At 44.8% G+C, this 16328-nt stretch overlaps 1 protein-coding gene across 2 annotated transcripts in view; it reads right to left on the bottom strand.

The window, feature by feature from the left end:
- The window catches only part of LOC137375417 (glycogenin-1-like), a 73503-nt gene that overhangs the window by 29467 nt on the left and 27708 nt on the right, over nucleotides 1-16328 (bottom strand). The window contains exons 3-5 of one of the 2 annotated variants that reach the window (XM_068042608.1): nucleotides 15388-15562; nucleotides 11338-11500; nucleotides 6281-6385 (exon numbers count right to left, since the gene is read on the bottom strand). In XM_068042608.1, coding sequence (XP_067898709.1) covers nucleotides 6281-6385; nucleotides 11338-11500; nucleotides 15388-15562 — 443 coding nt within the window. The remainder of the gene's footprint in view (nucleotides 1-6280; nucleotides 6386-11337; nucleotides 11501-15387; nucleotides 15563-16328) is intronic. The other variant, XM_068042609.1, reaches the window with a different exon arrangement.

Raw genomic sequence — 16328 nt, 5'->3', positions numbered from 1 at the left:
GAACCACAGCTGGTATGGGGATTGAACCTACACTGTTGGTGTCTTTCTGCATCACACTATAGCTATCTAGCCAACTGAGCTAACCAATCCCCAGCTCTTATATAGAGGGGAATAAACACACAATTTCAAAATTAGCAATGAACAGGACATCCCTAGTAAACCAACAAGAGCCATGCAGTACATACAGGTGGGGTAATTTTGACTTTGGGCAATAGTGTAGAACAGATGATAGTCGATTGGCTGCCTGAATTCCTGTTGCTGAATTTTCTTTGAAGTCAGAGATTTCTAATGGCCATTCAATTCGATATCACCTATTGTACACCATCAGGAAAAGTTCAAATTACACTGTGTTCTTGCAAGGACACAGTTGGAATATACTCCTCTACTGCACTGCTTGCCTGTTCCATTAATAAAATTTAGCCTTTTCAGGCCTTCAAAATAGGTGATCTGAAAGTTCATGAAAAATTGCATAACTTTATGGTTCAATAAGTTAATTGCGAGGAAAAGTTATTGTTTTTAGGGTCAAATGGCAGTAATGGTCTGCTCCACAGATGGTATTCAAATGCACCTGAAAATGGCCCTGAATGGACCAGAATGGTTTAGATATTTCAAAAGATAACAACTTCCTAAGTTTAATTCACAATTCTTGGATAATGTGATGATGCCTTCGCACTTTATCCATCAAACTTATCCCTGACATTGGAGTGCGGTTGAGTTTCCAGCAATTTCTTAGATTTGGAGAGATCAAGTTGATTGTATTCAAAAGAATTGTTCATTTAGTCGCAATTAGAAAACATTTTTAACATTCTCTCCAGGAGATACAAACAATTAGGAAACAATCTTTGACATTAGTTTTGACTGCCCTTTGCCCTTTGGGATCTGAACTGCAGAGGACCACATTTACACTGCAGACTGACCTGAAAGGGTGGGAGATGCAGAATCAGATCTGGATCACTTTGCTCTTTCACGGAACTGATTTAAACACAATCTATTGTGCCACTGCAAAAGCTAAAAGGAAATGCAAATGCACCTTAAAAAGATTTTACTTGACCTGAACAAAACTAGAGATGCAATGTTCTTGCGAGATTTTAGCCACAAAATTCGGATGCAGCATAGCGTCTGTATTTTCAGCGTTATGAGTGTTATTTTGGGTCTAAAATAGTGTCAATACACACAATTCTGGTGTGGGCGACATGGATGCCATTTTGGTGAGGTCATTAGCACAGGCACTGGGAGTGTGTACCGCAAATATTCAGACTAAGCAAATTATAATGGGAGTCAGTGTGTAATGCTGATTCGACACCAATGCAGCAACCTTTAACTTCAATGCTCCAATTAATGCCATCTCTTAACCTCACACAGCTGAACATGTTTTCAGCAGCAGGAAGGACTCCCCACCAGTGCCAAAGGGATTATCAATCCCTTTCAGGTTAGTTGCTGATTGATTTCTACTGTTGCTGAGTTAGTAGAAGTGTTTGGTGGTTTGAACTGTTATTTAAAGTTGGTGTTGTAGCACAAGGTTCTCACTTCAAGGGTTCTGCTCAGACCACTTGCTTCCAGTCATAAAATGAGTAACTTCTGTCCCCCTCGACCTGCAGCATGTCAGGGAAAATGAGCAGAGGCGATACAGAGGGCGTGCTCCTTGCAGAGGAGGGGGAGAGGGAGAAGAGCTCTCAGCAGTAGGCCATGTCCACCCAGTGTCTTCAAGAAATAATTCTCATCTCAACCTCACCGAGGAACAGTGTGTGCGATGTCTCCATTTCACCAAGGAGGTGCTCACAAAAACCTCCACCTGTTCCAGGCAGACCTGCAGCCTCAGAGCAGGGCGAGGACAGCACTGTCAGTGCCTGTAAAAGGTGGCCGTGGCCATGTACATATTTATGTCAGGCTCCTTCCAGGCTGGAGATGGGGACATCTCCAACATCTCACAGTTTGTATAACAGAGGTGATTGACACTGTATGGAAAAATAGGAAAATGCATTGCGTTTTCTCTTTCCAAAGAGAAGCAGTGGCAGCATACATGTTTCTTCACCAGGATGGTGGGCTTCCACATAGTGCAGGGTGCCGATCACTGCTCACACACTGAATTTACATGCAGTGTCCGCAACGCAGAGATATAATCACAACCAGAAAGGGTTACACTCGCTCACTGTCCAGCTAGTGTGTGACCACATTCAGCACATCATACAGGTCAGTGCCCGGTATCCTGACAGCAGTCGTGATGCCTTTGTTCTGCACCAGTCCACTTTACCATCAGCATTTGAGCCATCATAAGAGACCAGAGTTCCGATGAAGGGTCACTGACCCGAAACGTTAACTCCGCTTCTCTTTCCACAGATGCTGCCAGACCTGCTGAGTGGTTCCAGCATTTCTCGTTTTTATTTCAGATTTCCAGCATCCGCAGTATTTTGCTTTTATTATAAGAGACCAGAGGGTGGCTACTGGGTGACATGGAAACAGAAAAAAATAGGAGCAGGAGTAGGCCATTCGGCCCTTCGAGCCTGCACCGCCATTCCATACGATCATGGCTGATCATCCAAACTCAGTATCCTGTTCCCGATTTCTCCCCATATCCCTTGATCCCGTTAGCTCCAAGAACTATATCTAACTCTTTCTTGAATATATTTAATGATTTGGCCTCAACTGCTTTCTGTGGTCGAGAATTCCACAGGTTCACCACTCTCTGGGTGAGGAAGTCCCTCCTCATCTCAATCCTAAATGGCTTACCCCTTATCCAAGGGTTATCCACGGACCACCTGGCTCATGACTCCGATGCATAACCCACGTGGGCAGCATGTGTACATATAGCGCCATGCTGCCACACGAAATGTCATCGAGCAGACCATTGGGGTGCTTAAGCAACGTTTTCACTGTCTGGACAAGCCCTGCAGTAACCTCCAAGAATGCATGTAATGATTCACCGTAATCTGCTCTACTGTGCACAACCACGCCATCATGAGGGCACAGCACAGGTATACCAGAAATATGGCCAGCAGCTGAGAAAGAAAAGGGTGAGGAAGGGAGGAGGGACCCAACATATCCCCTTTCCCGCTGTGCAGTCCATGATCAGCTCATCCACCTATGATACCAATGAACAGTTCCACACCTTAACTTACCTCTGTTACTGTCCTCTTGGCCACAATGCTGACATCAGAAGATGCTACAAAACATTCAAAACCAACTTTATCAAACTATCGAATATTCCACACAAAGGTCAACTATTCAAACTTGTGCATTCCCTTAGTGCCAGTCTTTCATGTGCCTTTGCTGGTCTAGTGCTACCCCAATGACTGCAGCATGGCTGGTGGAAAACTGCTGACTTTCAGTTGGGACACTGCAGACGGCCTTGTAGGAAGAGCTCACACAGCTCTGGATATGGAAGGCCCGTCTTTGGACTGCCTCATCTTGGAATGGGCAGCAGAAGTCTGGGCTGGCTGGTAGACAGGCAAGAGGAAGGGCACTGGTGGAGTGACTGGTGGGAGGATGAATGCTGTCCTCCCGAGAGAAGGGACAGCAGGTTTGTGCTCCACAGAGCCACTGCCAATCCCTTGGGGCGACACCTCAGCAATGCTAATAATCTGTCGAAGAATAGATTGCTGGACTACTGCAAGACCAGCAAGCTCCTTCGATCAGCCATGATGGCAGCTATCTGAGCTTGCCTGACTTTGGGCTGAGTTTCCAAGGCAGCACAAGATGTTGGGTGACTTCTGCTTGTGCTGTAATGGAAGCGGAGACACTGGCCACAGGACACTGCATCACGGTTGGGTCTGCAGGTGTTCTCATGGAGTCGGTCACCACTTCTATGCTGGAAAAGCGTGGGCTCCAAGCTGTGCAAGGTTGGTGCCAGATTCCTCCATGCTCTTTGACAGTGACAGCATGCTTTCTGACAGGCCTGGAAACGCACTCAGCGTTTGTGTGTACGTGCATCAGCCTTTTTCTTTACGGTGTCCCATTGAAGACCACGAGCCCTCTGCAGCAGAACTCTTGTGCGACCTCACCCTCTGGCGAGCTGGCATCTGCACTACCCTTTCCCTCTGCCCTGGATGCAGGCCACTTGTGCCCTGTGCCCCACCACCTGCAGATCTCACCGCTAAAGCTCCCCTTTAAATGACGTGCAATCTGAGCTGGTGGTTGAAAGCGTCAGAGATCCTTCATATCAGTCTCTTCTTCCTCTACCACAGGGGTGTCCAACCTTTTCGTGTGAGGGGCCACATTACAATTTTTCTCCTACGTGGGGGGAGCCGGAGAGCAAATTTCAGAAAGATAAAAGGCATTAGAAATTTATCTTCCTATTAATCAAAACAACAAAAATGTGCATTTTTGTGAACAAGCTTTAAAATGAGAAGACATATTGATACTTGAAATTAAGAATTTTGAAGTCGATAGCCAAAACCACAAGCAGCTCATGGTTCCTGGACCCGGTCTGGAACCATTCCAAAAATTTTTTAGAACATTACAGCGCCGTACAGGCCCTTCGGCCCTCGATGTTGCGCCGACCTGTGAAACCATCTGACCTACACTATTCCATTTTCATCCATGTGTCTATCCAATGTCCACTTAAATGCCCTTAAAGTTGGCGAATCTACTACTGCTGCAGGCAGGGCGTTCCTTACTACTCTGAGTAAAGAAACTACCTCTCACATTTGTCCTATATCTATCACCCCTCAACTTGAAGCTATGTCCCCTCGTGTTTGCCATCACCATCCGAGGAAAAAGACGCTCACTATCCACCCTATCTAACCCTCTGATTATCTTATATGTCTCTATTAAGTCACCTCTCCTCCTCTCCAACGAAAACAACCTCAAGTCCCTCAGCCTTTCCTCGTAAGACTTTCCTCCATACCAGGCAACATCCTAGTAAATCTCCTCTGCACCCTTTCCATAGCTTCCACATCCTTCCTATAATGCGGTGACCAGAACTGCACACAATACTCCAGGTGCGGTCTCACCAGAGTTTTGTACAGCTGCAGCATGACCTCGTGGCTCCGAAACTCGACCCCCCTACTAATAAAAGCTAACACACCATATGCCTTCTTAACAGCCCTATTTACCTGGTTAGCAACCTTCAGGGATTTATGCACCTGGACACCAAGATCTCTCTGTTCATCTACACTACCAAGAATCTTCCCATTAGCCCAGTACTCTGCATTCCTGTTACTCCTTCCAAAGTGAATCACCTCACACTTTTCCACATTAAACTCCATTTGCCATCTCTCAGCCCAGCTCTGCAGCCTATGTCTCTCTGTACCCTACAACATCCTTCGGCACTATCCACAACTCCACCGACCTTAGTGTCATCTGCAAATTTACTAACCCACCCTTCTACACCCTCTTCCAGGTCATTTATAAAAATGACAAACAGCAGTGGCCCCAAAACAGACAGGTAAATGGGAACAGAAACATCAGAACCAGACCCTGGCCCCAGTATCCATGTTCCTTAGGGTCAGTCATAGGAACAGGAAGAGGCCATTCAGCCCCTCAAGCATTTTCCACCATTCAATTAGATCACGGCTGATTTGTATTTTAACTCCATCTACACTCCTTGGTTTTAACACCCTTAATACCTTTACCCAACTAACTACCTAACTAACTAACTACCTATCTCAGTTGTGAACTTTTTAAAACTTGACCCCTTTTTTGGGGGGGGGGGGGGAAAAGAAAGAGTTCCAGATTTGCACTACCCTTTGTGTGAAGTGCTTCCTAATATCAGCCCTGATCAGCCTCGCTCGAACTTTAGGGTTCTGCCCCCTTGTTCTGGACTCTCTCACTAGAGGAAATAGTTTCTCTCTATTTACCCGATCGAATCCTTTATTCATCTTAAATCCCTCAATTAGATAAAACTTTAATCTTCCATAGACTGGCTGCAGGGAGAAGGAGGACCAGAGTTGGGGACAGAGGCTGCAGGGTCAGGCCACGTCTACCAGCTGAAGCCCCTGAAGCAGCCGTGCCTTGGGCCTCTCCTCCCCTGGGTCTCCTGTCCTCACCTCAGGCCCACGGCTCCAGCCTGCAATCCGACCGCCAACCACACTCGCTGCCCCAGAACCTGAACTGTGGACCCACCCGGAAGCGGATTCATGCGCACCACTCAGCATGGGATAGAGTGGATTCTGAGCGGTGTCACCCCCCATAACCGTCCCCCAGCTTCCAGGCAGCAACCACTTCCTGTCTGATTCTATACAATACTAAGTGTGTGTGTGTTTATTTTGGTAAAACCTCCAAGATCAGATAGTATAGGATCCAAAGCGATACTCTAGAATCAATTGGCGAGTCGGATAGTAACCTTTGGCGGGCTGAATTCTGCCCCGCGGGCCGTAAGTTGGGCAATCCTGCTCTAACACTTCTTGCTCCTGCATCACTACCTGTCCAGCTGTCAGTTCTTGGGTATCTGAAAGGAGAAAGCACAAGGGGTAGGGCTGTGGTGAGGGGAGGAAAGGAAGACATAAACCATCTGCAAATTGTGAGATGAGGTGGGAAGTGGGATGTACAAAAGGAGGATTATGTAGGAAAGCACTGTCATCGTCGATGGTTTCAGTGCTACCGCTGACCACAGCCTCAGTCATGACTGCTCCAATGATGGCGGGCACTGTCTCCTCTACTATGGGGGGGGGGGGGTGAGAAAATACAGCTAGTTAGCTCATGCTGCCTTCAGTTGTGTGCTACCTTGTCTTGCAAGAGAGGGGGGGAGATGTGTCAGTGAATATGGTGCAATGTGTTTGGGTGATGCGCCTATCATGGTTAAATAGCTGGTAAAATGTACATGCTGCGAGATGTAAGCGTGAGCGAAGTGTGTGATAGTGAGGTGAAGTTAATGTGAGGTTTGAGTCACAGTTGTCAGTAGATGAGTAAAGGGGGAGTGTTATATGGAGCAGTGTGTGATGCTAGTGGTTTATTTGTAAGGATATGGCATTTGAAGATGCATTCACTGACGGTGACCACTTGTGTGAGGTCATTAAAACTACTTCCTGCACTGTGTTCAGGTCCTCAGGACTACACTGCTTGCATTGACAGCAATGGCCGTTTGCTCCCACTGCCTTTGTAAAATTTGTCTGGTGGGTCTCCTGGCCCCCTGTGGATAGGAGGGCCTCTCGCCTACTGCATCAAGGCCTCCAGTGCTGCATCAGAGAACTTTAGAGCGCACTCTCTGCCTTGTTGCGCTATTGTCACTCTTTTTGCAGGTCACTATTCTCTAGCCACTTCCTCTTTAAGGAGGTGCAGACTGGCTTTTAGTAGTGCAGGCTAGCGTTAAGTGGTGCTAGCCTCACACAAATCTGGCCCCCTGCTGAGGCATGCAGTCACTCAACAGTGCATTTAGCAGCTATCATTTAAATGAGCTGCCAGCACCAAGTCTGTATGCTGCCTACATCAGAAAGAATGGGTGCGGGTTAATCCTGCATTGCCATCCCCATGCTCATTTTCAGGGGCTATCCGATTTTGCTATTACATATTTCCTTATGATAAATCTTTATTTTTCGGTAGTCTAGTTTAAAAATACTTGAGAGGTTGACAGCCAAACTGCGAGAACAATTCTTACTTTCTTCTTTGGCCTTCATATCTCGAGAGACAATGGGTAAGCACCTGGAGGTGGTCAGTGGTGTGTGGAGCAGCGCCTGGAGTGGCTATAAAGGCCAATTCTAGAGTGACAGGCTCTTCCACAGGTGCTGCAGAAAAATTTGTTTGTCGAGGCTGTTACACAGTTGGCTCTCCCCTTGCACCTCTGTCTTTTTCCTGCCAACTGCTAAGTCTCTATGACTCGCCACACTTTAGCCCTGCCTTTATGGCTGCCCGCCAGCTCTGGCGAATGCTGGCAACTGACTCCTACGACTTGTGATCAATGTCACAGGACTTCATGTCGCGTTTGCAGACGTCTTTAAAGCGGAGACATGGACGGCCGGTGGGTCTGATACCAGTGGCGAGCTCGCTGTACAATGTGCCTTTGGGGATCCTGCCACCTTCCATGCGGCTCACATGGCCAAGCCATCTCAAGCGCCGCTAACTCAGTAATGTGTATAAGCTGGGATGTTGGCCGCCTCGAGGACTTCTGCGTTGGAGATACGGTCCTGCCACCTGATGCCAAGTATTCTCCGGAGGCAGCAAAGATGGAATGAATTGAGACGTCGCTCTTGGCTGACATACGTTGTCCAGGCCTCGCTGCCATAGAGCAAGGTACTGAGGACACAGGCCTGATACACTCAGACTTTTGTGTTCCGTGTCAGTGTGCCATTTTCCCACACTCTCTTGGCCAGTCTTTCCCATGCGCTTGTTGATTTCTGCATCTAGAGACAGGTTACTGGTGAAAGTTGAGCCTTGAACTCTTGAACCACTTCCAGAGCGTGGTCGCCAATATTGATGGATGGAGCATTTCTGACGTCCTGTCCCATGATGTTCGTTTTCTTGAGGCTGATGGTTAGGCCAAATTCGTTGCAGGCAGCCACAAACCTGTCGATGAGACTCTGCAGACACTCTTCAGTGAGAGATGTTAATTCTTACTTTGTAATGTGGTTTAAATGTACTCTGATCAGATAACATCTCTTACTGTTAGCTAAACATCATCATCATCAATGGTGCCAACAAGTCTGACAATTAAAATATGCAATTTAAATTATTTTCTTTAAAGAGTAGCTCTCCTATTACACAGTCTGGGAAATCACTTAAATTCAGCGAGATTTACACTACTGTTCTGTACTTCATTTCCATTTAAAGCAATTCCTATTTCCTAGACAATGGATAGATCAGTAGGAAACATAACAGACATACCATTGCCTACTGTCACTGATTTAGAGGGAGATAAGAACTGCTGTAGTATAAATAACTCAAACAATATTCTCTGAAAGCTGGGTCTTAAAACGAACTTTCATCTGAGATCCTTTGAGGAGCACTGACGAAATGAAGATGACAAAGAATTGTAAAACTCAAGAGGAATTGCTCTTTATTGCATCCCTTTCACAGAAAAAGACGCCAACATCTTACCTGGAATTTCAGCCTTGATGCTATCCCACTGCTTTGCCCCAGTATCTGACCAGGCCTTAGAACCTCAGAGTTTGTTGGTTCGGTATTGCCATGATCCAGTCCTGTCACATAGGCCCACCTTCTGAAAGAGACTTGCACTGGGATGCAAGGATGGGAATACACAAAAGGCCTGCAACTCCAGGATTTGCTGACAGCCTTAGGCCTTTCTAGTTGCTTCTGGTAGCATCAAGAAGCCTCCAGACTTGAAGTCCAGCAGGGAATTTAGAACAGACAGGCTCCCTTGCCTTACTAGTTGGCCTTTTTGGACCCTCTTATTTTGAGATTGTCAAGTACAAGGCTTCATGCCAGTTTCTTCAGGTGCCTCTGAAAACAGAGGTCTTTGAGTTGAAAGTCAGACAGTTGTAGGTATAGGCCCGGGGTACCTGTTTTATGAATCCCTGAAAATCCTGGGGCACTGTGAAAGAGGCAGAGACCCAGCCTAACTGGCATTTCCACAATGTGTGGGAAATATGGATCCCCCGAGAGAGAGTGCGAGACAGAGACAGAGACAGCGAGCAAGACAGCAGAAAAAAAGAGAAAAAGAAAGCAACTGAAAGTGAGAGAGAACAAAAGAAGAGAGACGACAGGAGCAAAGTAGGAGACACGGATTTTGTGTTGTTCAAACTTTTAAAATTAGACAAACGTTTACTAAGTCTTTATATTTTTGACTACATTATCTTGCCACTTGCACGTTTCCTTATTTGGAGAAGGATAATCTGAAGGAGTTTAGTCAACTTTCTTTTTATAGTTATGGTTGAAACATGAAAAGCCTGGGGCATTCGCTGCCTTATTCACAATATTATTTATAGTTAATCCAACATAACGTTTACTCAGGTGGCTCCAGTATTTCCATCATCAAACCAATTGTGCCTGTGAGACTGTATCAAAAAACTTTATGAATAGACCCAAGAGCAATTGCCACCACTGTACTGTTTTGCCAGTAGGTCAAGTTCACATTGGCAAAAGCTTATTTATATCCTGCAAGGAGTCGCCTCAAACATTTAACATTTTGCAAGTCCAAGTTTTAAATTAACTGGAAGTTACCACCATCTTCCTAATTAGGATCAGAACATTTAAACTATAAATCAGTGACTATCTGAATGAGAGGAGCGGAGCAGAGTTATACTGCCAACCCTAAATCATCCTGACCAGGACAAAAAAAAACAGAACTTTGCAGATTTGTTTCAATGTTTGCCAAGAACTCTGCTCCTTGGGATCTAAATGCCGATTACATTTATCCAGTAAAGTACCTGCAGAGTGGTTGGCTCTCTGCCAACCATAAAAGTGATTAGACATGAAGTATAATTTTCACTTACCACCATTTGACTGCCCAGGAACTAGTTATGCTTTAAATATTACCAAAGTTTTGCTGTGCATCAGCTGCAGTTATACTGCACCTAGTGCAATGTTAAACCCACAATGTTTACCCCCTAGAAGGTAAAGGGCAGCAGGTGCATGGGAACACCTCCACCTCCAAGTTCCCAATCATGACTTGGAACATGTATATCATGATTCCTTCAGGGTCGCTGGGACAAAATCCCATAACTCCCTCCCCAACAGCACATTGGCAGTACCTTCAGCATGCGGTCCAAGGTGGCAGCTCACCAGCACCTTCTTGAGGGCAACTAGGGATGGGCAACAAATGCTGGCCTTGCCAGCAATGCCCACATCCCAAGACGGATTTATTTATTTGTTTGTTTATTTAAGTATTGCATATTTTCTTGAGATGCTTGCATATTGCTTACCTAAATTCAACTTGGGTGACTTCATACTTGAAATTACTGCACACAATATATACTAACGCAGTCTGAATTGCTGCAATTGTATGGAGCCTTGCAGACCATGAGAGAGTGGATGTAGATAGCAAGTTTCTCTTGGCTGGTGCGTCTGGAACCTAGTCTCGGGATAAAGGGGTAAGCCATTTAAGACTGAGAGGAAGAGGAAGAGGAAGAGGAGGAGGAGGAGGAAGAGGAGGAGGAGGAATTTCTTCACTGAGAGGGGGTGAATCTTTGGAATTCTCTACCCCAGAGGGCTGTGGAAGCATGTTCAAGACAGAAATCGATAGATACCTGGATACTAATGACATCGAGGGATATGGGGATCACGCGCGGGAACGTGGCATTGAGGTAAATGATCAGCCATGATATAACTGAATGGCGGAGCAGGCTTGAAGGGCTGAATGGCCTACTCCTGCTCCCATGTTCCTATGAATGAAAAAAAAATGTGGAGCGTTGGCCAATGAGGTGTGTCAGTGCAAAGAACATTGGTTGCAATTTCAAGCTAGGGGCCAGAGATCACGTACAAATCTTTCTTTCTAACAATGAAACGTACCATCGAAGCTGCCCTTTTCTGTAGAACACTGTAAAAGTTCACTGTAGGTTGCAATGGAAGGGCGGTAAACAAAAACTCCCGTATTGAAACAATCCGGCCAGCCAGGATCCGGTGCAGCAGATAATTCTTCCCTTTCAAAGAGTTCGTCGATGTTGCATAATACCTGTTAAAATGTCAGAAGCACTGGTTACAGGAAACACTCTCAAACCATTCAAAAAATAAATAAAAATCAGTGATAATACTTGCAGAAAAAAAACTGAAGGATTATGGGGTCAGAGTTGGAGTTGGACTAATTGGATAGCTGTTTCAAAAGAGCCAGCAGAGAGGCTGAATGGCCTCTCTGCGTGCGCATCATCTAAAGTCAGTTGAGAATGGGGATGTGGTAGGAATATGGAGTTAGTGTAGGATTAGTATAAATGGGTGGTTGTAGGTCGGCACAGACTCGGTGGGCCGAAGGGCCTGTTTCAGTGCTGTATCTCTAAACTAAACTAAATGGCAGCATTATAAACTGGCTAGTGCTCTCTTATACTACTGAAGATAGACATGAGTGTTTGCTCAAAAAGATACGTGAGCTAATGTACAGAGAGCACACTGAACTGCAAACTGTGCAACTCCCAATACTGACTGGCATTTCAGACACTTTTTTTTTTAAAACGGCTGTATGTGGATAAAGTACAGTATTCAACAAGCCACACCTTTTTAGACTGTAATTAAGCTACACCATCTCATTGCTGCTTGTGGTTATATTACAACAGGAACTACATTACAAAAGTATTTAATTGGCTGTAAAGTGCCTTGGGATGTTTTGAGGCCATGGAAGGTGCTATATAAATACAAGTTCTTTCTTTACACAGTGAATAATACAACAGTCACTTTGAAGAGAACCTCAAAAACATAGCTGAAGACAGACCAATCTTGTCTTCAGACACAAGTAATTGGCAGTTTTGGCGTTTCTGCATGCACATGAATGAATACATGGAATTCTAATGTGCTGTCTAATGGAGCTGTTGGAAGACATGTGAAAGCAATGAAAACTAGTTCAATCGGAGGTGACTTTATTGGCAGAGTGTCAAAACCAAATCTTCCCACCCCAATTATAGCATCAGTAAGTGGAGCTCTACACCCTCGTTACTCATGCCTTTGGCACCTTGTCAAACACATGTGACCAAACCATAGAAGTTAACCCTTTGATTAGACATACTCTTTCCTGTTTTCCAGATGAAATTACTCATAGAAGCTGCAGAATGCTAAAGCAATTATTTCTCTTGTTTTGTTTGATCCAATCTTTCAATGCATTTCAGAGCAATACAAGCAAGCTAACTAGCATGTGGGATGGCTAACAGATGACTTGAAGGAGTACTCTTGGATCAGGCCATATAGTGACATTGTCCAACAGCATTTATTCCCCAAACTATATTTAGAAATGTTATCACATTATTTATGACTGGTTCCCCAAACCAGTTTGAGACTGGAACACTGAAACTTGGCTAATCACTTAGAATATCACTCCTGTTCTATCCCACTCAGTGCCTTACAATGATGGGATCCTAGGCTGAAGAACAAGGTGTTGGGCTGGGCATTAGCTCGGAGGCAGTGAGGAAGCTAAGCAGTTGTTTGAGGTTAGGAAATCCAGAAGTACGGGCTTAAATTGAAATTTTATTCCGATTGATAGGCTGGCTGCATGTTGGATGGGAAAGCATGCAATACAAAGCCCCAATCAAGCTCGGCTGAGAGCAGGTATGTCCAGTGAGGGGGTGGAAGAGATCGTGTGAGGAAGAGGGCGTCTGATCATGGGTGGGTTTGGAGCAGACAGATTGTGCTGGGGAGGGCCTGGGTGGGGTTTACTGAATAAACCTCTGCTCCTCCTGAGCCACAAGCAGTGCTATAAAAAGGCACTTAACATATGGATTCAGTGCTTCTCACCTACTGGGTTTCCCCCGAGGCCAAAGAAACACAACCGAATGTGGTTAATAATAGAATCACTGTTAAAATGAAGGCCATACAGCCTCATTAAAATATTTAAAATGACCAATCCACCTCCTGGGAGCAGGTTGGGGTTGGATATTTTAACACCTCACCTGAGCCAAACCCACCCATTTTTGGAGGTTATCCCGTTCACCCCATTATGATTCTACAACACAGCTTTACAAAAAAAGATTTGGACTTGATGTGGGAAAGATAAAAAGAGGTAACTCTCAAAAACCTTAGCTTCTGGAAATAGATTCAAATAAAGTCTCATCCAAAGCACAATAGATATTTATTCCTGTTTAAGATAGTATGTCTAATATGGCTAGAAACTAACACAGAGAAGCATTTTGTATAGGCATCTTTAATCAGTTGCTTGCAAATATTTTCTTGGCATTAAAAGGGCCAGTTTACCATCATTCCCAGCTCTCTTTCAACATTTAAAGTCTGCACTAATTCTCTGTCCTTCCTCATGTGACAACTTGTATAAACTGGCATTTATTAGCATTGATTTAATTTGTTATCTCTCAGCTCAGTTGCATAATAGATCTAAATCCTGCTGAAAAGAATTAGCCATGTCCCCCAGCCTCTACTATTCTCCCTACTTCAACATCATCTCAAACTTAAGAGGTTAATAAATTGGTTTCTGTCTGCAGGTTAGTTTTATAGATAAGGGGACAGGCAGTGACTTTATGGTACTCCCCACAGCACCCTCCCTTCATCTGACACATTGGCCTCGACTTTAATGCCTCCCCTGGACAGGTGGGAGAGATGAAGGCTTTAAAATAGAGAGAGAGAAAAAAAAATCAAAAAAAAAAAAAAAATCGAGTAACCGGATCCCATTCCCATCCACTTACATTTTTACAAACCCCAATCAGATTGTTGATGAAGCTGTTCCACAAAAGACAAGCAGGGGGCCTAATTAACAGTCAACAGTTGTGGCCCGATGATCAAGTTAACAACGTCAGGGGGGAGTTCTGTGTTGTCGGACGACAGCAGATCAGAGGTGGAAGCTGCCAACTGCCCAAGGCAAATCCTGAAGATCAGCTCCTTTTAGCGCTCCTCGGAAGCTTTCACCTGATTACAGCCCCCATTATCTGGCTTCCCCAATCACAGGCTGGAGCTTCTGCCTTATCCCCAGCCCCAATTTGTGGTCCAAAGCCTTCCTCCCCCTACTGACTGCTGGGGAACATCCCTACTGTGGCCTCCTGCTACTGCTGAACGCTCCAGCCCACCAGCCATGCAGTCAGTCAATCTGACCAACTGCTGGGTGAGAGACTGCCAGAAATTATTCAAGTTCGGTCCTGCTGATCCACATGCCCAACCTTGCTGGGTTCTTGGTTCACTATCAGGCTCCCTACACTCCTCGTTATGCTGGGGCTGGCGTTTCTCTTGGGCACTTTTATTTTCCTTCTTTCAAAATACAATTTCTTACCCAGTTCTACATTCCACTTTGCTTTCCCATGAATTTTTAAGTTTAGTCTTTCAAAATGGGGTAATCTTTTTCCTTGTGAGCAGCCTGTTTAATTCAATGCACGATACCTTTGTATTTTTTGTACGGCTACACGTGCATTGTATTTTAAAACAGAATGACTCGAGTGGCCTCTGCGGTACCTTCCGGGTTACTGCGCATCTGTGCACACATGCGGCTTAGGAGGGAACACAGGTTACAAGCTTTCCAGCTGTTCGAGTAAGCTACATCGTAGGGCACGAGATGATTTTTTAAAAATTTGTGACCTCCTGAAAGAAACTGAGGTCAAGCAGGACCTTTGCTTCATAATTCCAGAATATTGTTGATTCAGCTATTACTCTATAGTTACTCCTCCAATTGTTCAAATTATGACCCGTCCTGAAATTGAGAAATTTATGTTTCCTGGATTCAGTTTACCAAAGTTAACGTGAAGAAACAAATCCACCCAGAACTGTAATAAGTACTAATACAGCGTAGTTACATCATGTAACATGAGCAGTAAGGAGCAACATCTGTACATTGTGCAAACTATACTGGATTGCTTAAACTGGTCTTGGCCAGAATTTTACAAGTGTTTAGTCATCTACCCCAATTTCTGGAAGCCCATCACTTACCAGCGTGTCAGCATCCATGAATATACATTTGGAATAGTGTGTGAGAGTCCAACAGTGTAGCTTCGTAAACGTCACGCCGAGTTCAGGCCTCTTGATCATGGCTAAATGAGCTGAATCCTTGCTGTCTAGCACATCCACTAAAATAACCTCATCAAAGATTCTTCCCAGTGCAACTCTAGAGAAACAGGGGCAGGTTTTAATAAAACACACATTTTACATTTGACATGTTCATGGAACTTCCAAAGGCAGGGGAGATGGTGGCGTAGTGGTAATGTCACTGAACTAGGAATCCAGAGACCTGGGCTAATGCCCTGGGGACACCTCGACATCCCTCCACAGCAGCTGGTGGATCTTTAATACTAAAAATAAATTCTGGAATTGAAAGCTAATTTCAGCAATGGTGCCATAAAACTATCATTGTCGTAAATACACATCTGGTTCACGAATACCCTTTAGGGGACAAAATCTGCTGTCCTTACCTGGTCCGGCCTGTTGACTCCATAGCAATGCGGCTGACTCTTAACTATCTTCTGAAATGGCCTAGCACTCAGTTGTCAAGGGCAATAACTGCTGGCCTTGTCAGCAACACCCACAAACCATGTAAGAGTAAAAAACTGTACTGTATTCAGCTCTAATGTGGTGTTGAATTGAACACAACATTTTCAATTAACCCCCCCTTTGTTCCAAAAACAGATACGCAAACCTACCTGGTGAAGGGGCAAATAAATATTTGTACTCGAGTTAATCATTTGTGTTTTAAGTTTCAAATAATCCAGAGGGAAAAAAATGGCCATAACTGTTCAAATTGCATCTATACATGGATCAAAAAGGTTACTGAGTGAAAGACCTCATTAAAAGGAATATCATCCATGATGAATGTGTGATTTCTCCAGTCTGAAAACAACTTGCCACAAAGACATGTCTATTCAGATTATAGTCAC

Source organism: Heterodontus francisci, chromosome 11 (assembly GCF_036365525.1).
Source record: "Heterodontus francisci isolate sHetFra1 chromosome 11, sHetFra1.hap1, whole genome shotgun sequence".
In the NCBI taxonomy this organism is placed as follows: domain Eukaryota; kingdom Metazoa; phylum Chordata; class Chondrichthyes; order Heterodontiformes; family Heterodontidae; genus Heterodontus; species Heterodontus francisci.
This window is presented reverse-complemented; position numbering and strand designations above follow the sequence as displayed.